The sequence below is a fragment of the Lates calcarifer genome, linkage group LG12 (genome assembly GCF_001640805.2).
Source record: "Lates calcarifer isolate ASB-BC8 linkage group LG12, TLL_Latcal_v3, whole genome shotgun sequence".
In the NCBI taxonomy this organism is placed as follows: Eukaryota; Metazoa; Chordata; class Actinopteri; family Centropomidae; genus Lates; species Lates calcarifer.
The window spans coordinates 4,194,335-4,216,338 of NC_066844.1; the positions used below are offsets into that span (position 1 = coordinate 4,194,335).

General features: G+C 41.5%; 2 protein-coding genes and 1 long non-coding RNA gene across 7 annotated transcripts in view; 2 read left to right on the forward strand and 1 right to left on the reverse strand.

The window, feature by feature from the left end:
* Positions 1-926: 926 nt before the first annotated feature.
* ccdc66 (coiled-coil domain containing 66) lies at positions 927-10,679 on the reverse strand. 3 transcript variants are annotated; one of them, XM_018663324.2, is made up of 21 exons: positions 10,484-10,679; positions 9,187-9,245; positions 8,810-8,832; positions 8,355-8,597; positions 8,027-8,276; positions 7,728-7,875; positions 7,184-7,278; positions 6,900-6,958; positions 6,461-6,562; positions 6,200-6,334; positions 5,740-5,981; positions 5,239-5,323; positions 4,966-5,124; positions 4,739-4,826; positions 4,196-4,276; positions 3,844-4,066; positions 3,461-3,665; positions 3,297-3,349; positions 2,900-3,063; positions 2,080-2,219; positions 927-1,632 (listed from the first exon to the last, which is right to left on the reverse strand). In XM_018663324.2, the coding sequence occupies exons 1-21, from the start codon at positions 10,492-10,494 to the stop codon at positions 1,531-1,533; spliced, it is 2,667 nt and encodes an 888-aa protein (XP_018518840.1). In that variant the 5' UTR covers positions 10,495-10,679; the 3' UTR covers positions 927-1,530. The 3 variants fall into 3 exon arrangements, with proteins under 3 accessions (XP_018518840.1, XP_018518838.1, XP_018518839.1); XM_018663322.2 differs by having other exon boundaries at positions 8,355-8,600; XM_018663323.2 differs by having other exon boundaries at positions 4,196-4,273; positions 8,355-8,600; positions 10,484-10,678.
* Positions 1,056-3,191, forward strand: LOC127143115 (uncharacterized). The gene is made up of 3 exons (XR_007814315.1): positions 1,056-1,155; positions 2,089-2,233; positions 2,927-3,191. It is a non-coding gene; the product is annotated as an uncharacterized LOC127143115 (long non-coding RNA).
* A 561-nt stretch (positions 10,680-11,240) lies between the features above and the next one.
* Positions 11,241-22,004, forward strand: part of ip6k1 (inositol hexakisphosphate kinase 1) — a 31,287-nt gene continuing 20,523 nt past the window's right edge. For 2 of the 3 annotated variants that reach the window (XM_051074570.1, XM_018663328.2), the window contains exon 1: positions 11,241-12,019. The gene's annotated coding sequence lies outside the window, so the exon portion shown is untranslated. Of the gene's footprint in view, positions 12,020-17,986; positions 18,072-22,004 lie in introns of all 3 variants that reach the window. The other variant, XM_018663329.2, reaches the window with a different exon arrangement.

Consider the following 22,004-nt stretch of genomic DNA (forward strand, 5'->3'; position numbering starts at 1 on the left):
TTTCAGCTCCGGTGACTGAAGTGTTTATTCCAGCTGACATCAGACGTTCGACTCGTCAAACGTCTTTCCAGTGAATTCACTGTGTTCTCAGATTTCAACTTGGTGAGTGTAATGTTAATATTATTAACATTAAAGTTGTTATTTAACTAGTCTCCAAATCCTTGTCAGATATGTTTAGAAGAATCTTGTTGTAAACACAGGAATCTTTGCCACGTCCCCATTTCATCTTTAAAATGTACAAATAATGTATCAGCCTGAGGGATTAAATCTGAATGAGACGAGGATTGTTTCCTTAATTAAACGTGTCATTGATATATTCAGAATAGTTTAATAAACTAGATGCTCCATCATCTCTGCTAAAGTTAGTCAATCAAAATTTATTTTAATATCAATACACTTATTGAGTTTTGAAAGTGTGTTGAGCAGGGCAGCAACAATTTCATTACTGATTAATTTTCCTGAGTAATTGATCATTTAGTAGGGCTGAATGATCTGCCAAGAAACCTACTGCAATTATTATTATATTCTTTCACATATTGTGATATGAGTCATTATTTTAGTGTGAACCTTTAAATTTAAAAAAAAAGATGATGATGTGACCACAATACTGCATTTATAATGGGATGTTGTGACACGTTTGACCTTTTATCAAACAAAATTGCAGCTGCTGTGATTTTGAAATTATGTGATTTCAGTTATATTTTAATTAATTATTCAGCCTGATTATTTAGTCTGTGAAAAAATGAGTCCACAATTCCACAACCTGAAGAAAGTTTGACAATTTTACTTAAATGATTCATTGATTAATAATGAAATAGTTGCCAATTAATTTTCTTTGCAGCCCTAGTGTTGAGTTTTCAAATGTAACTTGTCAGCTGGAGGAATTCAGGGATTGTACAGTTGTAAGAAATTAAAAAGATCCTCAATTCTTTTTTCACAATTTATTACATTTGAAATAAATAAAATTAAACTGATACAATAGAACCAGAAAAAAACTCCACAACACAGAACCATAAAGCTCCTTGGCCAGCAGGAAGCTGAAGAAACAGGAAAACACCTTTTTCATTCATGATTTAAATAAGCGGATTCTGCTTCTCTGCAGGAATGAGACTCCAGAGAGAAGGAGTGTGGTGGAGCACCCTCTGTTGCCAAAAGGTAAAACTCAATACCTGTCTGGTACATTGTCATTCTTAGGAAAAGTGCTTTGAAACAATTTTTTAATTACAATCTTCACATAAAATGTTGCTCAGTCAGTCTTGACTTTGCTAAATTCACTTTAATCTGAAAACTCCCAAAAATCTGCTGCAGTCTGTTTGTTGGTAGTCAAGTTAAACATGAACTTTAATGAGCTAAACTCCTCCGTGTTGTGGCACATTAACGTTCACTCGACTGAACGAGCTCCTCTGAATTCACTTCCTCCTTTGATGTTACATGTTCTCTGCGACGCCTGATTCAGATACTGTGGTGTCACCTCTTCTCAGAGGCTCACAGAGTAGCCCACTGTGAAGTGCAGTTGTCAGGGGTCAGAGGTCACATGCGGTGTGTAGCCGAAGGCGGCCGTAGCTCGTTGTCGTGCCGCTTCAGTAAAGGGTTCAGGTCGGTCTCCAGCTCCCTCTGCTTCTGTAATAAACCCTGTGAACACACAAACATCACTTTGTACCAGGGATGCAGATTTTAAGCAATTTCTTTAATCACTAGTCAGTTAATTGTTAACAGTAAAACTGCGTCACACAACACTGACGTCACACATTCACCACAAAATCAGAGTAAATGTTACAGCTGTTATTTAAACAACATAGCAACAATAATGCTAATTAGTTGCTACAACTAAAATCTTGTATTTTTGACTTCTCCCTCCAAACTAAACTGATCTAAAATAAATCTTTACTGAGTTGTAGTTATTTATAACTTTAGTTACTTGCAAATAACCAAAGCTAAACTTAGGATAACTGGTATTTTAGAACCTGAGCTTATTTACCATGTCTTTATAAGTAAAATGCAAACTGGAGGATGGGGTGAGGAGCTAGGGATGCATTATGTCAATGAGTGTCCTCACACCTACTGTTGTTGTGTTTGTACCTGTCGCAGCTGAGCCAGGCCTCTCAGGATCTCCTCCTGGCGGTGTGTGTGTGTTTTACGAAGCAGCTCGGGGTGGAGGAGGGGGTCTCGATGTGAGGGAGCGGGAGGAGACGCCGAGCTCTGAGGAGGAGGAGGAGCGTCTGACGAGGAGAAAGTAAGAGAAGTTTATTTACATACAGCAGGTGATGTAGGAAAAGAGCTTCACAGTGAGTTGGTTAGAGAGAGTGAGAAAGAGCATGGGGGGGGAGAGGGGAGAGAGAGGGAGGGGAGAGCTAGAGAGAGAAAGCGATCACATATGAGGGGGGGAGAAAGAGAGAACACTAGGGAGAGCACTAGAGATAGAGAGCAGTGAAGAGGAAAAGGGAGATCACTGCGAGAGGCAAGCACAGGTGAGGGGGGAGAAGAGAGAGAGCTCACTAGGAGAGTGAGCACTAGAGAGAGGGGGAGAGAGAGAGAGCACTAGAGTGCAGTAGAGAGGAATAGAGAAAATACTAGGGAGAGAGAGAGCTAGAGAGAGGGCCAGTGAGGTAGAGAGAGAAAGCAAGCACAGGGGAGACAACAAGAGGGAGAGAGGGGTAGAGAGAGCAGTAGAGAGAGGGGAGAAAGAGAGAACAGTAGGGAGAGAGAGGTAGGGAGAGAAAGCAAGCACAGGTGAGAGGGAGAGAGCGAGAACACTGGGGAGAGCAGTGGGGGGGTAGAGACAGCAGTGGAGAGAGAAAGCGAGCACAGGGAAGAGGGGAAGAGGGGGAGAGGGGGAGAGAGGTAGAGAGGTAGAGAGGGGAGGACACTAGGGAGAGGGAGAGAGTTTTTAGTGACTGACCTGTGTGAGGTGGGGGGGTGTCTGCAGGCTCCAGCGGGTCCAGGTTGAAGACTTCATCAGTCCGGACGTACGGAATGAAGTCCAGGACCGGGGGAGGAAGAGAGGGGGAGGCCTGCTGACCCTGCACCCTGTGTCTGACAGCAGGGACAGGAGGAGAGCGCCCCCTGGAGGAGACAGCAACATGAAACCACGTCAGATACACAGTTTGCTTTAAACTTTCACCTTATTTTCTATGAGAGAAGCAGATTTAATCCTTGTGTAAATATAAATAAAATGTGCTTAAAGAAGTTGACCCTCAGCGCTTCTCTCAAATGTTTGCTGACTGTTTTTCAGTTCTGGCTGTTCTAAAGTGTTTGTCTGTGGTGGTCAGGGGATTCTCAGTAAGAAAGCCGCTCACCTGTCATTGCTGACGGCTGCAGAGATGTTCTGTCCTCTGGAAGCTGTCTCCACCTGAAACAGTAAGAGTCGGTAACACACATCCAACCACAGCAGCAGGGAGGTTTTGTTTGTTTACAAAGGAGAAGAAACAACAGAATCCAATCAGTCGGGAAACCCTCCTACCTTTCTGTTGGGACTGGTTCTGGTCTGTGCCGGGTTGGAGCAGAGACGAGGATCCTGGTGCTGAGGAGGAGGGTCAGTCTTGGACAGACAAGTCCTCTCCTGCAGGGCGAGGAGCTCGGCCTGCCTCTTCAGTCGACTCTCCTGTCTGTTCCTCTGCAGAGCGGCGGGGTAACGCTCCGAGGCCGGAACGTAACGACGGCTTGGCCTGGAGGAATGATACAGAATTAAGTAATAGTAATAGAAAATTATCATGAGAAGCCATCGTGTAATATATATGTAGAATCTACTCAACAGAAACTAATTAACAGAGACAATTACATTCCTGCAAGTTGCTTTGCCAACTGCCACTAAAAACAAAGAATAACTGAGACATGCGTTTCTACCTCTGTGTGTTCCACTCCGGCCTCCTCTTGTCTTTCCTGCTCCTCTCAGTCCTCGCAAATGCTTCATATGGATCATCTCCTCCTCCTCCTCCTCTTCCTCCTGGCAGACAGATGTTCTCCTTGCCCGTTCTCACTGCTCGGCTCCTGCAGTTTGGAGGAGCAGCAGCAGACAGACAGGGGGTCTGAACTCTGTCTGCTCCGGGCGGGAGAGAGGGAGGCACCTCTATACAGAAGAAAGAGAAAGTAATCCACTCAGTAGTTTAAATAGAACTACATGTGTTCCTTGTACACTGATGAAGCAGAACTACTAATTTTTACAGCAGCAGTAGTTTAATAGTAGTAGTTCAGGTACCTGTCTGTACAGCGGTATCTCTGTACGGGGAGACTGAACTGTTGGCCTCATCCTCCAAGTGCTCCCCCTGTTTGGTAACTGCTTAACACACACATTAAAATTTATACAAACTATCATATACAAACATAAATATTTTGTCATAAGCAGGCATGCATGCAAACTAATACAGATTTTAAAAATTACATTTTTGTCTTTGATTAATTTGTAAGTAGAACTTTAATCGATTCTTTCATTGAACAGCAAAAAAAACATGAATGTTGAATAAAATAAACATAATCCTTATGATCCCTTGTCAAAAAAGTCCCATTCAAAATGTTAAATAAAAGCTACAACTACCTTTAAGTTCCCTGTTATAAGCTAACCTGCAACTTTGCAAAGTTCCAGTTTATTCCTGCTAATTCCCATGAAAAGTTTCCAACTTCCAACCCAGAATTTTGCAACGGAGACTAATAAAATGTTCAACTGGCAGTCACTTATAAAATCATACTATCAGGGTCGCTTCACAACCAGTACAGAGAAGAGGAATGATTACTGCGCACTCACTGGAGTTAACGCTGGGCTCCTGTGTCTCCTGCAATCCTCCATCATCGGGGCCTGTCTTTGGCTCCTCTGCCTGATGGCTTGGCTGCGCCTGGAGGTCAAACACACACACACACACACACACACACACACACACACAGTCAAATGTTGCAGTGACAAAAAATGTCATCAGAAATAGTAGAAAATAACTTAAGAATGAACAGAGTGTATGTGTGTGTGTTGCTCCTGACCTTCTGCCTCTCCCTCAGTGTGTCCAGCTCATACTGTTTCTGCAGCATCTCTCTCTCCAGCGCCACCCTCCTCTCTTCCTCCTCCTCCTCCTCTCTCCTCCTCGCCTCCTCTCGCTCCCTCTGCTGCCGGCGCTCTTCCACCTGGGCTTCGATAGCTCGCTGGGAAGGGGGTGATGCGGGAGATAGTAACATATTTAGAAAAGTTAAGTGTTAAAATTGTAAAAGTGTTCTCCTCTTCCTTCACTGTGTTTCTCACCCCTCTCCTCTTCTTACCTGCTGCTCTAGCTGCTTGAGCCTCCTTCTTTCCCTCTCCTCTATCTGGACGGGGTCCAGCAGAGCGGTCATGGTCCTCAGATAGCTGCACAAAACAAAGCAAAACAAAGAATATTAACATTTACTCATGTACGTCTTTGATTTGTTTGTCAACTCAAGTACAGTTTGTCTGGTGACGTGCTCTAGAGGATCAGCTGAGTCAATCCAAGCTCTGTAGGCAGGATTAATAATGGGAACATCAGAGCCACAAAGACACCTGAGGTGGGACAAATTGTATTGTAAGTCACAGGTAATCCTCAAGGCTTGGCTATGAAGTCAGTAAGTCAGTCAGTAAATACACAAGTCAGTAAATAGCCAGTCTATGAGTCATTAAATGTTAATAAGCAAGTCAGTAAGTCAGTCTGTAAATTAAGTAAGTAAGTCAGTAAGTAAGGGAGTAAGTAAATAAGTCAATGAGTCAGTAAAAAAAAAAGTCAGTAAATTATTTCCCCTCCCTCCTACCTGGCTCTGCTCGGGTATCCACAGGTCGTATCCACGCTGGCCCCCACGACACTCTCTGCTCCACAGCTGCTCGTGGCCTCCCAGACTAAGGACAGGCTGGACGAGGGCTCCCACTCCCCCCGCTCAGATCCACTGGATGGGGCCAGAGGTGGAGCTGATGGAGCTGATGGAGCTGTGGTGAGGACAGGAGGCCTCCTCTGCAGGGAGTCAAAGTGTGTGGCCCAGAGCTCATGGTCTTCAGTCTGCAGAGAGACTGCCACAATAAAACTCACAGGAAAACCAGATCAGCATGGTTCAACATCAGAGAGTCATCGGTAATGACTCACAATATCTTTCCTGTCTGGTTTCTACTCTGTCACCACTGTATCTGTCTGGTTTCTACTGTGTATCCACTGTACCCAGTTGGTTTCTACCCTGTCTTCACTGCGTTTGTCTAGTTTCTACTCTGTCTCTACTGGACCTGGTTCTGTAGCAGTTTCTCTCGTCTCCTGCGTTCACTTGTCTCCTCTCTCTGTCGGTCCAGCTCCTCCAGCCAGCGTCTCCTCTGCTCCTCTTTCCTCTCAGTGCTCAACATTTCCTCCATTGGTGTGACCTCCTACAGAGACAACAACAATAAATTCAGGAGCAAAATTATTTAATTGCAGAATTCTTTGGTTCAAGAAAAGTTACTGTATGAATGTGCTTCTGATTTCTGATTTTTTTTTTTCTGATTCAGATTTACCCCAAGTTTGAGGCTGGATCTGATGGCCGCAGGCTGCTCTCTGTGGCTGATGGAGCTCTGGACTGATAACACACTCTCTCTGTCCTCCTCAGCCTGAAATATCTACACAAACACATACACTCAGTTTTTGAAATATTTTCTGAGAAGAAGCATGTTTTGTGGTTTACTTCATTATTATTGTTTCAGTAGTGGAAGTACATTATATTACTCAACGCAATCCAACTAAATTCAGTGGAACACTTCAAATTCAAATTTCGTTTTTTATTTTTTTCTCCTTGTGTTTTATTTTTAAATTAGCTGTAACTGTTAGATGGAGACAAAGCTACCAGCTCCGCTGTCAGAGGTTTTCTGTTGTTGGCTGCAGTCATATTGTTCCCACAGTGAAGAAAACAACCAACAAAGAGAAACTCCTATGATGAAGATGAAAAATGAGTTGTACCTGGAGTTTGCCAGGAGCTGAATGCTGCTGCTGCTGCTGTTTCAGAGCCACCTGCTCATCTGATAAACACACATATGCAAAAACTCTTTTCATTAGTCAGATCTACTTTAATAAATATAGTAAATAAAACCAATAAAACCAAAACTAGGAGCTAAATAGGGGCTAAAACACTCCTTAGAGCTGCAGAGTTGGTGAGTATTCTCTGCGGATTTGTGACTATAACCAATACAAATACAGATTACTCAAGTTTTAAAATGCTTGTGTGTGTGTGTGTACGTGTGTACCAAGTTCCCTCCTCCACTGAGCCTTCTTGGCGCCAATGGCCAATCTGCTGTCGGCCTGTCGCTCCTCCAGCCAGCTGAACAAACATCCAGACGACCTGGACAACAACAGTAACACATCAGCACAACTCAAATCATTGCCTGCATTGTTGACACAAGGCAGGCTGAGTACATGGATTCATGCTGATCCTACCACCTGCATGCCTCAGCAGAAATCAAGATTCATCAGGCCAAGCTACATTTTTCCAGTTTTTCAGAACTGCTGCTCACTGGATGTTTTTTGTTTTTGGCATTGTCTGGCACAGTACAACCATACCAAAGCCAAAGAAACTGACATGGCATTTTTCCTTATTCTGATGTTTGATGTGAACATTAACTGAAGATCCTCACCTGTACCTGTAGGAATTTATGTACTGCCCTTCAATAAGCAGGTATGAAGGCGTTCCTGTGGAGCTTGCATTTCTAGAGCCCTGAACATTTGCTGTGTCGGCTAAATATTTAAATGTCGTCTTCATCCTTCATTTGCCAATAGGTGTGGGCCCCTCACCTGTTGTCTTTATCCTGAGAGGTTCCAGTTGTATCAGTTACTCCTCCACCTCTGTCTCCCTTCTTGTTCTCTTCCCCTCCTCCTCCTCTGTCTTCCTCCTTCATCTCTCCTCCCCCTCCTTCATTCGTGGAGGTGCCAGCTTTTGAGCCTGTTTGATTTTGTAACAGAGAAAAAAATGAAGTTTTACAATGTACTGAGAAGGAAAACTGATCATGGATTTTTGTCTTGGTTTGTAACGTCTAGTTCCCTCTGTGCTGCTATGAAGTTGCCACTATCAGTGTTAATACTGCCATCCCTACCCTGCGTCCTGTGGTCTTCTGGTGGGTGCTGAACATTGCTGGAGGTCTGGACCGTGTTGAGGATTCGCTGCAGCTGCTCAGTGGTCAGGACCACCATGTTGTCCTTCAGTCCTGAGTCCCCACTGGCCAGCGTGTCCTTTAGTCCTAGCTTTCCACCGGCTCGTGTCCCACTGCTCTGGGGTTGTCCTGTTTTCTCATTGGCTCTCAAGGATCCAACAGTGGAGCTGTGTTTGTGTTTGGCTGACTTCACCTTCAGCGCAGACACACACAGTCAGAGGACGACAGATCAAGACTAAAGCAAAGAAATGGGATGCAGGATGAGACTTACCTTGGCCACAGCTTTGTTGCCGCCTCCATTGTGCTGCTCATGTGTCCTGGAGGATATCAAAGTGGTGCTCCTCCCTCCAGTGGTAGTGGTGTTGAGGGAGGCAGCTGCTCCTCCTGCCTTGTTCCTGGCCTCTCTGTGTCTCCCTGCCTGCTGTCGGGCTGGGCGCTCCTCTCCCCGCAACTCCTCCACACAGGAGGGCTGCCTGGAGCTCAGGATGTTTGCCGCTCTGGGCTTGAAGGACAGCTGCTGGGTGTACATTAAATTACATCAGGTCAAACAAAACTATAACATGTAGTTTAGAAGTTACAGCACACCAAAAAAATGTGGACAAATATTTATGTTTGGTCTTGGAGCTTCATGATGCAGTTATCTCAGCAGTTTTGCAGCAATGTAACAAAGAGACATTCAAAGTAAATGTAAAATTGTAATTGCCAAGCTGTGAGGATGATTCCTACCTTTGCTGGATTTTTGTCAACACCTGCAGTGGAGGAAAAGAAGTGCAGTGAACAGCCTTGAATGCTGTACCTCAATACACATAGGTTCATTTTCACTAATACCACAGTAGGTCTAAAATAAAGCAGTGCTGAAAACTTAAGTTTGAACATGCATGCCAACAATTTAAGTGGTTTTTTTTTTCAACTGTAAAAACATTTTAATGACAAGTGTAGATGTTTGGGGTTAATGTTATGAAAATTAACTTAAAACTAATAGTCATTAATTTAGGAAAGCTATTTTCACAATAGCTGCATGTGAAAGGCTTAATAAGAATAGCAACTAGGGTGAGTCAATGTTGCCTGGAAAACAACAAGTTATAAAAGGTGAAATGTCTCACCATGACTGAGCAAAATTAACCTAGGTTTCCCATTCTCAAGTTCAAACAGCAGGCCATCTCTGTTCAAAAAACAAGAAAAATAAAGTTAACAGCAGAACCAGAATGACACAGAAGTACAAATCAAACTGAACATTGAGGAACTTTTAAAGTTTTCAATCATCCTATTGTGTTTTTATCATGTTTATGCTTTAATGCTTCCTTGCTGCACAATGATTTTCTTCTTGATCCTCAAAGATGAGCTAAACTGAACAGAAAGGTCTGAGTTAATAGTGCATCCAGTGGTGAGACATGTTCCTGTAACTGGAGAGTCACAGCTTTCACTCTCTCAGCAACTGGAATATTTATCAATTCATTACATTTCATAAACATTATAAATGAATAAATATTCCAGAAGTAAGCAAAACAGCATGCAGGAGTGCTGTCATTTTCATTCAGATTGTTTCATTCCTTTGATACACCTGTTTCACATTTAGGTGTGTGGAGGGTTATTCAGTTCTCTGAGGATTCTTTCAACAGGCAAACCACCTTTATTTATGGCACATTATTTTAGGTTCACATTATATCCTGGGCATTAGATAGAGCTGGAGATATACAATGCTAATTTCAAAACTGCAGGTAAAAACACACTTCACATATTCCAGGTTTCATGAGGGCTCATCAAGGTGAAGCCACTACCCATTTGTGTTGGTGTCAATGACATTACACAGCATTACAATGCAATAAAATTTGTCCACAGACTATATTTAACAACATCACAGATTTAAATTCATTATTCTGCTCTGTGGCTTGGCATGGTTCACATGAATTGGCTCTGACTGGTGTAAATAATCGTTTAATGAAGTTAGCATGATGTCTAGCTCAAGCCTGAAACTCATTAGAGACATACCTTCAGTCACTGAAGGGGTCTGTCTTTGTATTTCACTTTTTACTTCAACACGTCGATGAAACAAACCCTAGCAGTCTCAACGCCATGCAATTTTGAACTTTGTAGATTTCTTTATTGTTTGCAGGAGCTCCAGTTACATTCATGTTTCCATTTTACTCATGTTTCGCCTTCATTTCTAGTCGACGGTTTACAACGAACACCAAAAACTACTTTGTAATTACAACACGTCGTTTTTATTACATGCTCCGTTCATGTATGACCAGTCATGTTGCGTGTTGTAAAGAAAGCATTTGTTGTTTGTTCATAGTTTGGTTGCAAACAATAAAATAATCCCTTTGTATCTCACTGCGACACACTCGGTCAATGTGTTAGCTTAGCACGCTATTATTAATTTGACAAAAACAGACTCACCCGAGATTCATGCCGACAGAAAATATCTGCCGAAGCGGCGGCAGGTTCTCCGTCAACCTTATAAATACAGAAACAGGCGATTAGAAAAGGATTTGTCATTTAATAAAAGTCGGGTTTGTCCAACACTGCAGCGAACGGACTGCCAGAGACATGCCAGTTCCTGGATGTTAAATTGTGTATGTTGGTTGCTGAAACGACCAAGAACGGCTTCACCGATTGGTTAATTCTTCCCCATGCAAAATTAACAGCCAATCAAAGGTATTCATTTGAATGCTTACGTTGACGGTGTCGCATTTGTAGTCACTGGGAATTTATTTAAATCGACTGAACCAACGAGCCAAAATATAACGATATAAGAAAATACAACGTTTACTTATTTTACTACTCGTTATTCCTACTACTTATAGTTACTAAACGATCGCCGCTATATATATCTTCATTGAAATGGAGGCAGCAATTTTCAATTTATATATAGAGTTATTCAGCCTAACTAACATTCACATTTACACATTATACATCGCCACAATGTACGAGCTTTTTAAAAAAGCATTTAAGGCAACCATCTATATGACAAAAAAACAAATTTACTATGGAAAATTAAACAGGGCGGTAGGAACATGAGGATATGGTTTAATGATATAGTATTATTATATGCTTTGGATAATCCAATACAATACGTGAATACATTTTTAAAGTCATTTTTAAAAAAGCTCATCACATCATTATGTGGGGTCTAGAGTGAATTAAGTTTTGGCAAAGAGAGTCCTTTCCTAAATCACATCATCACATGATACAAATTGCTTGTAATTGCAAAGACACAGATTTCACCCACGTAAACCTGATGGCAACTGTTAATACAAAAAAGCAATTGCCTAGGTCCCAGTTAATTAGTGGCACATTAATATTATTGCCTTTAGTAACATGAAATAATGTCACAGTAGATGCAATTATTGTGTAATCGCTGTGTATTATTTTTTATAAAAACCGAAACGGGTAATCATCATGAGGTAGTTAGCAATTGCTACTTACTAATTTATTTTCTTTTTACATCACCACACGTTTTTGTTTAAGATTTACATTTATTTTAAAAAGTAAAATAAATACAAATAAAGTAAAATGTCAGCTTCAAAACAGAGAAAAAGTAATGATACAAGTCTATTATAACAGCAAATGAATGTGCAATTATCTGTATAAGTGAGTCCCCACCCAAGTATTTGGTTTGACTGTTGTCAGAGACGAGTGAATCCAGTATAGAAGCGTGAGACCTGGACTACAGGGTCCCACAGCAGGTGGAGGAAGTGGAGGAGCTGCAGACTCTAGGTGGCGCCAGAGGGTCACAGTCCTGCAAATGAAGCGTAATAGCCAAACAGGCAGCGTTAGCTACACTGTAATGACGTTAGCCTCCGGGATGTTTTTTTCCGCCGTTAATGAGTTTGGACACCGGGGAACGACATCCATGAACCTCTCTGGTATCTGAAGCACATCCACCGTGACCTCCGCGAAGTCATATCGGCGTCCAACCCGGTGATCCTGAAGGTATGTTGTTACTGTGACAGGTCGGTGCCTCTAACCGGAGACACTGCGTAACGTCAAACCGTGATGTTAGCCCAGTTAGCTCGCGTTAGCATTCACGGCTACTTTAACGGCGAATTGAGTCGAACTAACGCCAGTGTTTTTCCACCAGTGTCCGGGACACGGAGCCGCAGTAAAAGAAGAGGGGGGGGATTTAAAGCGAGATGACATTAAACAATGTGAAGTTTTATTTTAATTCTAAGCTAATTTAAGATGAGTGGAGAAGACTTAGCCAGCTAGCGTGTTGTCAAGCTAAGGTCAAGAAGCTGGCCAGTCTGACAGCTAACGCTAACCAACATGGTACCTAAGTGTCTACAAACGTTTAATGTGTCAGCTAGTCACATAGTAACACGACTAACACATAACAGCAGCGCTGCCTAAGCGGTCAACACCGGAGCACGGGGTGGTATTGTTTTCGATATTAAGAGGTGGGTCCCTAAAAGTTTAATTAGCTTGAAGCTAGCTCGGTGTAAACATAATTAAGGTCAGATGAACTGCCTGCTGTAATGAGCCGTGGCAGGTTATCATTAGCAATTAGCTTGTTATTACAGAACGACATGTTGACAGCGGAGGTTTGGTGGCTTTGACCAGGTCTGAGAAGGTAGCTTCAGCTGCACTGGGTGTGATGATGACCACGCTGCTACTCTAGTCTATTTGTTGTCATAGTGCTGATGCAGGACTGCCTTATCATGCTGCTCCACGATGGTCATAATATTAGTAAATAAACACACTGCCATTCATCAGAGAGCCACCTCTCCAGTTTTGCAGATTGATATCTGTCATAGTGGGAGCGACCGGTGGATTTATGGAGGATGTGAGGTGTGTTTTGGCCTCTATGCATTGTTAAATATCCCTGCTGAAAACAAGCAGTATTTCCTCTGACATCCTCACCACTTCGCTCGTTTCACCTGAGATTGATAGTGCCTGTATAACAGTGTTGTCAACATTTGAAGAGAAAGGAAAAAGGTCACTTCCTCTCTGTGTGTGCCTGGTTTCTCTCAACACCAGTCCATGTCAAGTGCATGTGTCCAGGTCTCCATACTTTAAAGTTTGGGCTTATAATGAGTAGAAATTTCTGTAGGATATAGTTTGCTTAGGACAGTAATCAGAATGGTAGGTACAGAATTATTACACAAGAATTGAGCCCCAGTTTTTGCCTCTGATGCATTGTCATAGCATCGGTCTTTACTGAGATATATAAAAATCAACGGATGTATCAGTATTACTTATTATCCTACTTAATGGCAATGACAAGCTTATAGATTAAGGTAATGAGAAAGGAGATGTGTCGTTTATTGCTACCTGAATTATAAGATATAATCACAACGTAAGAGGTAGATGTTAGCAGCTCTTGTTGTGTAACTGCATTTGTTTCTTGTGTGGAAAGTTACTGACACCATTGTACCCATGTGTCAGAGCTGTCAATAGATATGCGGTCGATCACTGAGAAGAAAAGCTTGATAAGAATATGAAGGGAGTCACTCTGATTCATCAGCTGTACTGGTGAGAGTGTGGTGGTGATTGTTTACGATGAGTGGCAATGCTAAGATTCCACTTGTTGTCTCCTGTTGCTGAATTCAATACCAGTGCCTGACATCATCAGCCAACATCAAATACATCCAAATATTCATTTATGCAAATTGGAGCTGCAACAAGTCAATAAGTTGATAATCAGAATCTGCAATTATTTTCATAATCAATGCATTGTTTAAGTCATATCTCAATCAAAGATGACATTACTTATAGTTACAGCAGATCATGTGTTGGTTTTCTGAATTTCTGTTTTATATCTTGTGGCTAATAGATAAATTGAGAAAGTACCATCAGATTATTCAATATTAAAAAATAATGCTTAACTGCAGTCCCAATGAAAACACAAATTTCAGTGCGTAAATGTTTTTATAGGCTGCATTCTTGGGGCTGAGTGTTTCTGTTGTCAATTTCCTCTGAGGTTTTGTTCAGCACTTGCTGTCATCTTATATTTACTGTCACTGTTGTCTCTGATGATAAACTGTATTGTTCAGCAGTAAATATCTTGCCTTAGAGAATATCTTTGTCACAACACTTTGATACCAAATTTGAGGGATAATAGTCTGAAATGTCTGCATATCTAATATGTTTACTTTACTGTGTCATATTTACTCATTTTCCTTTCTTTTTCTTTTTTTAAAAATTAAAAATCTGTACACCTCACAGTGTGGAACGGAATAGGATACTCTCATACTTTTTGGGCCTGCTCACATGCCAGACGCACTGTCACAGTTTTATAATGACAGTGTCCTGATATAGTATTTTAAGTGTTTTAACAAGGTCAGTATTGGTGCCAGTATTGAGTCTGGGGTCACTTTTGTCATCTTAACTCATTCCCTTTGTCACTGTAACAAAGTGGAGATAATAAATGGATTCCTCCAAACTCTCCAACCTTTCCTCCGGGGCTGCTTCATTCTCTTTTACGGAATGTAAACAAACCTCAGCCGGTCTTGGTGCCTGTCTCTATGAAATCAGCGTATAAGTCGCCAAACTATAAATAAAAAAATGATGTGACAAACTCCTGTCAGCTCACTGACGTATAATTTTGCCGTTTAGTCTATAATTTGATAATTCAACCTTTTCCAGGAAACCAGCCAACATCTGGAGCTCCTGTTTCTGCTTACTCTATTCTGTGAAAAGCAGGGGAAAATCTTGAATGTGACTTTTGGTATGAATGGGTCAGTGTAGATCATTTAACCCTGGATCAGTCCCAAGAAGAAGGATTTGTAAGTTGACAGACAGTGCAAACAGTAATTGATTATCAGTAACAGTAATTAATACAACTTTCTGTTATAAATGAATAAAATTAAGTGAAATCTTTGATAGGTTCTCTCAGTGTAGACTGTTGATATTCCACCAGTGCAGCCGTGAGGAACATGAGGTGACTTGATGAATGGAAAGTCTTTACAGAGGAAATCAGAAGACAGAATCACATAAATGAAAAATATTCCTACGGTGAAGCAATGACAGGCAGTAATCAGCTGCAAGATAAAAAAGGAAGACTGACTGCATGTTGAAAATTAGCCCCGAATAATGTATTCACATACACACAGTCACACAGATGTTTCTGCAGTTTCTCTACATCAGAAGCAGAGACTCTGCTTCCTCATGTAATGAGTCTTCTTCCACAAATGCTTTAGCCTGTTAACCTATTAAAACCTCAGCATTGATTTTTGCATACATTTTTAATTTCCCCTAGCGTTTTTTTAATATACTGTAGTGGCCACTTTACTTGGCCCCGCAAAATCGAGTGTAGCTCATACATTATACTGAGTAGAGCTCAACTGTTGTGATAATCAAGTGTGAATTTCAGTCATTTTTCCAAGCGGTGCCAAACATTTCCTGGTTCCAGCTTCTCAGCGTGCAGAATTGATGTTTTATATCATTGTAAAGTCAACATCTTGATGCTTCGGACTGCCTGTGGGACAAAATGAGATGTTTGAAGTGGAATTTGCCCATTGACGTGAAAGCCTCATCAGCTGACTGACATGTTGTGAGTTGTGGTTGCCGTGGTAACTCCAGACTCATTGGTTTTTGTGGTGAGAAAGGAGCCCAGGTGGTAGACATGTGTGGTCTTTGGGTGGTTGTTTTGACTTATGTGAGTTGTTGTTTCACCCAGACGATTGTTGAGAGGACGAATTGTTCTCCTGTGTGTGCGTGTGCGTGTGGTGTGTGTGTGTGTGTGTGTGTGTGTGTGTGTTTGTGTGTGTGTGTGTGTGTCGCGTGTCGTGTGTCACTCAGCAGCTGTTGAGTTCCATCAGGGGGACGCTGGCAGCAGCTGTGTGTGTGTTTTTGTGTTTTTCCCAGTCGTAGTTTGTGATTTTTGAGACTGACAGATGTGTTCGGGGTTTGTCTCCCACAGGGCTGCATGATACAGAAAAAAGAGCTGGATCTCTCCTCAAAGATTTCCTCCTTCACTCCTTCCCTGCATCCACGTGTCTGTTATTAACTCATACTTTGTTTAATTGCCATTTTCTTTCCCCCTCTGCTTGTTTCTTAGTTATCTCCTTTTCAGAGCTTCAATAAGTCAATCAACAGAAAATTAACCAGTCACCAATTTTCAAACACAAATACCCTAAATTTGATGGTTTTAAATTCCTAAATGTGAAGATTGAATACTTTTAGATTGAATGTATTACATCACAGTTAACTGACTATCTTTGTGGTTCTGACTGTGTGTTGATCAAGAAAAGACATCACTTTGAGCTCTGGGAAATGATGAACTACTTTTCAGTTCCTTTGCATTTTATTTTCACCTTCTTTTTGCTTCCTTCTTTCCTTCCCTCTGTCCTCCTTTCCTTCATCGCCTCCTCCTTTTTTTCCTATTGCACTTAAGCATGGCTCTCTCCTTTCCTCGAACGTTGCCTGGACCCACCTTGAAACTTGGTGTTGGTGTAATTCCCAGGATAACAGTGCGTCAGCAGTACCCAGCCCTTATTTAGCATCATTTAGCCTGGTTATGCTACGCTTCACTAATGCAACCACTCAGCAATAACATATACACAAGCTGCTGAGTCAAGACATCATGATGAGGGAGATGATGAAGGTGATGATGATAATGACATCTTGGTCCTTGACCTTGGTTCTGTGTTGAATTTTGGGATTTAGCACCAGAGTAAGATTTTCAGATTTAGAACAAAGCCACCACAGAACTGAAAATGGAAACAAAGCAGTGACACAGGGCTGCAAATAATGGTTATTTTCAGTATTGATTAATGTGAAGATTATTTCTCAATCAATCAGTCAATTGCTTAGGATATAAAAGCAAAAAAGGTACCGGTCCCAGGCATTTAACCTGTAGGAGGTGGTTCTGGGAGTCGTTAACCCACTCTGTCATTACACAAGTCGTTAGGGTCACATGAGCTCAGGTGTGACTCGGTGGTGGGTTGTTGCCCCACCCTGACATCATGTGAGTCGTGTGAATGGAGGTTGAAGAGGAGGTTGTGAATGAAGTAAAAAGGTGTATACACAATATATATACAATGTACTTTCAGTGACAGTAAAGTAACATTAACAGTTAAATACTGAACATCAAAATAAAACTCAATATCGATTCTGCTCATGTATTGGAAGTGTATTGTTTGTATTCAATTTCACTCGGTAACTGCTATGTATATGTGATACAATGAAAGTAGCTAATTTAAGATGTTTATCTGATGTGACTACAACTAGAGCTAATCGCCTAGGATTAATGAGTCATTGTCAATTTCACACTCTATCCTACCATCACTCCCTAGAACAATCCTACAGTGGAGAACAGAAGTTTTTCACTTGTGACACATACAGTGATTAGTTTCCATCAGACCATCCATGTACACAGCAGCCAAGTGTGGTTCTTTCACCTCTTATGGATTGTTTTAATCCTGCCAACTTCACTGATGAGGAGCGACTACCTCCTGGCGATAGACACTGACCCCTCTGATGTAAATCTGCTAGTTGTTGTCATGCAGTGATATAACATGCATTGACTCTTCCTCAGTCAGGACAGATGAAACTTCCCTGATAATCAGACAGAGCTGCTGTCTTCAGTCGGTATTCAGTCATGGTGTTCATCATCTTTCAGCTGTTTTTCTTTCTGGAAGCGGGAGGTCAGACTAATGTGACTGTACATATGTATTAATTCCTCCAGCGTCATTTTCAGTCAACACAGAAACTGTGGAGGTGGTTTAACTGTGGGAGCAGTTCATGTTTGTCACGTCAACTGAAGCAATATGTTGTTATTTCTGTACGATGACAATGACTACGATAACAACCTTTACAGCCACATACATCTATTTTTGTGGCCATTTTTCATGTCATCATTTTTCTGGTTTTGGCGCAGGAAGATGACCTCACCACTCTTAATCCTGCCTACATACAGTATATATGGACGCACTAACATAACTGTTTGTCACTACCCAGAGTTCCCAGTGTGAGGTACAGAGATCTGCTCCAGTTCTGCTTTCGTTGATGTATTGATGCGTCCGTGACCGCTGCTGCGTGTTGAGTAAGTTTGCAACATGTATACGTTGATGCAGCTGACCTTTCACAGATTATAATCTGATTACCTCAGATGATTTTAATGCAGGTGGAACAGGTGTCTTTCTTGAGTGTAAGCACATTCAGTCAACTCTCACCTGTGAACATTTACTGGTTTTCTCTGCTGTACCTTTTTACATTTTTTGGGTCCTGTGGTCAGACTCAGTGAGAAGTTTGACACCATCGCTTTAGGCTTTATGAGGTTTCTTACTAGTTCAAAGTATTTTATTGACTAAACAATTAATTTATTCATTGAAAAATAATATGTAGTGGAGAGAGCTCTTTGTTTTGGTTATTTGTGTTCATCAGAACCAGAGATGTCTTAGTGACGTGGACAGTTTAGGCATGTCTCTTGTTTCCTCTCATGGTCTTTGGTACTTTTGAACCTTAGAGTCCAAGAATTGGTTCAGGAAAAACTATTCCTCACTTTGATTCTGTCAGTACCACTTGCAGTGTCCCCGTGCTGGAGGGGTTTTGTTGCTCTACTTTCCACTTTTAATACTCCACAGGTGTTCTGGTAGATTCTTGTCAGGGAACACACTCAGCCAAACTCTTCTGATATGTTTGGGGTCATTGTCATGTTGGAAAATTCCTCTTGAGGCTGGCAGCCATCTTCTTGTTCAGTATTTGGAAACATTCACAGTCTGTTCTCTAAATGTAATGTCCTTTACACCTTTTGCACTCCCACCTCCATGTTTCACAGTTGTCACCGTACTATCACTGTGGTGGTCCAGGACAGGTTCACACCAAACATGCTGGACTCCATCTGATCCAAGCAAATTTATTTTGGTTTCATCTGACCATTTTCATGGCAAAGTTAAATCTTGTAGCTCTGTGAGAAATGGTTTTCCTCTTGGAGTCCTTCTCACTGAAACACCAATTTCCACTGATAATCCTCATGCTAAGTCATATGTACTAACCCATCTGTTTATCAGTGCAACATTTTGTAAATAACAAATTGTGTGTGGTTATTATTGAGGACAGACAGTGTCCCTTCTGGTAATTAGCAGTAACTGCCTCCTAACCACCACTGCAACTTCACACCCAGCAGTGTACTGATGCTCTTGCCATCCTTATGAAGTCAACACAGACACAGCCCACTGTCAAACTATGCACTTACACTCTTAGATATTCCTGGAAGTCCTTAATTGGCTCTATGTCTGACATGAAGGACAGCAGGCTTCCCTCTCACACATGATCAGTCAGTCAGAAATAGCAGCTTAATCAGTCTGTTGGTGTCATAGAGCTGTAGTGAGCCCACAGCTTTGTCTCACTGATGGCTGATGATGTAAGATATGCTCACACAGATCCTCTAAGCTGATTGGCTGGCTGCTCAGGTCATTCACCACACCTTGCAGAAGTGCACAGTGGGAGCGCTTAGAGATCGGGTTGTTTGTCTGTTTTGGCCATGGACTTGCTCCTGTGACACCTCCTTCAGTCGCACAGCTGAGAGACAGACGGTGGGAAACTCAGCTTTGATGCAAAGCAGAAATGATGTGAGTGAACTAAAGTCAGCAGCTGTCTCTGCACTGCAGGAGATGTCCATCACAGTATCTTTCTGTCAACATCAGATCCACACACAATAATATCGCACAGGTGCACAAAACAACTAGAAGATTAATTAGCAATTATACATCGATACATAGGTTACAAAACAACTTCATAAACAAAACGCTGCAGTGTTAGAATGATTAATATAATGCAGAGGTGTTCAGACTGTGAGAGCTGAAGGAGAGACGTGAGGCTGAGATACTACGTGAGGTGAAAGGCACAGGTGCACCCTGGTGTCCTGAAAACAATGGGAAGTTAGTTCTTGCGGTTTGGTCCATTGATTTGTTCTGCTTATCAACATGGACAGGAGTCGCAGCAGCAGAGGCTGTGACACACTGCTCAAGGAGGCAATTACTTTAGCAACCTGATTGCTGCAATTAGCATAAAAAAATCATACACACTGCAGTGTGATTCACACTTTCGATTCCTTAAATCTGCTTAAAACCACAGAAAAAGACGTTCCGTACAACTTTAAAACTTGCCTGAGAATCATCAGGTTTTTAAGTTTTATTCATCATTGTAATAATCCAGTGATATTTGTCTGTACATCCATGGGAACACTACAAACAGGAGCTGCTAATAGCTATTTTGGCATATGCTTAACTGAGGCACTTTGCCAGAATATGATCAAAAATGATAAACCCTTGCTGTAATGTAATGGTTGGCTGTAAATCATTTAACTTTTTGTTGTTTTCAAGGGAGCTCAGGTATTTTCTAAGGGAACAAATCCTCTGGCTCCTCTGTACTTTAGCTCTTCCAGGACACAAAATTACCAGTTTCTCTCATTTATAATCCACAGTATTAAGAGATTTCCTGTGTGTAAACATTGTTACGAAATCACCAATAATAAACAATCTATCAATACTGAGGTATTTGGCCAAAATATTCTGTATTGCCCAGTCCTAGAAGAGGGGACTGCTGATGTAGAGGAGGAGATGAGAAGGGGGCGCTGGGAGGTGAAGGGATTTGGGGAGAGAGATGAAGGAAGCAGGAGGAGGAGGGAGAGGAGGGGGAGTTGTCCTTGACTTTGCCCTCCACCAGCCTATTCCCAGCCCTCTGCATCGCACTGCACAGAGGACGCTGCCTGCTGGAAACACACCTGTTGTCTGTGTACCAGGAGACACATATAGATTCAATGACAGAGAGCAGACCACTGTATAGAGGGTTTACCAAACACCAGCTGTTCACTGAATGCCTCACCACCCACCTCTGTCTGACCACATACATCTGAGCCAGGGTTACAGGGAAAGTATTGTTATTCATCATTGTATTTTTTGTCTGTTTCTTTAAACATAAAAGTTTTAGATGAGCTTAAACGTATTAGTCTTTATGCAGAGTACAGGCACAAAAGCAATGACATGCAGTTAACATCTAACCAGTACAGATTATTATATACGTAATATAATCAAATATGTTACACAAGTGGACAGAGTATATGATGATTGTACACACAAATATGTACAGTTGGTTGTATTTACAGTTTAAATAATAGTCATCTGAATAACGTGAGAGCTTCGGCCTGTGTAAGAACAAGCAGTGCACATATAAAACTACTGTGACGGTGCAGTAATGTGGTGTGGAGTTCAGCAGGGTCACACCCTCAGGGAAGAAGCTCTAGAAGGAAATATGTCTTTGTATACAAAGAGCAAAACACTAAATCACATGCTCAGTCCTCAGAATACAGACACCTCATATTATAGACCAAGCATGCAGATCACTGAATCAGTGCAACATGAATGTTAATGCAGTGAGTGTCTGTAACGTTAGTGGAGAGTGTGGTTTATCATCACAGCTCAGTCTATTTTAGATTATTAAACTTACAAATGGTGGAAATATTTGAGGATTAGTTTCTTAAATAAAAACAAACCTTGTGGTCCATCCAGTAAACAGTCACAGTAATATTTTAGCATTTTAGGAAATGTAGGATATACTGTTGTGCAAAGTCAGACTCTAGGCTTCATTGTCTAAATATGATCAAACGTGGAGTGTGTTTGTTAAATAAAATAAGAGTTTACAAAGATCATTCTTCCTCTGTATCATCTCAAATACAGATTTCTGCTTAAATCCCACATTTATTCCCTCATACAGAGTTGTGATGAGAATAAGTTACTGTTTGACATTTGGCATCATTTGATTATTTGATTGATTAAAATTTAGTGATAAACATAAAAAATGAATTTCCAATTTGCATGCTGTCATGCTATCAACGATTCAAAGTAGTCAGCATCATTAGATATATGTCCTGAATATGTGACTGTGTGTGTGTGTGTGTGTGTCTGTCTGTCTGTCTGTGTCTGTGTGTGTGTGTGTGTGTGTGTGTGTGTCAAATGTAGTCTAACATTAGAGCTCA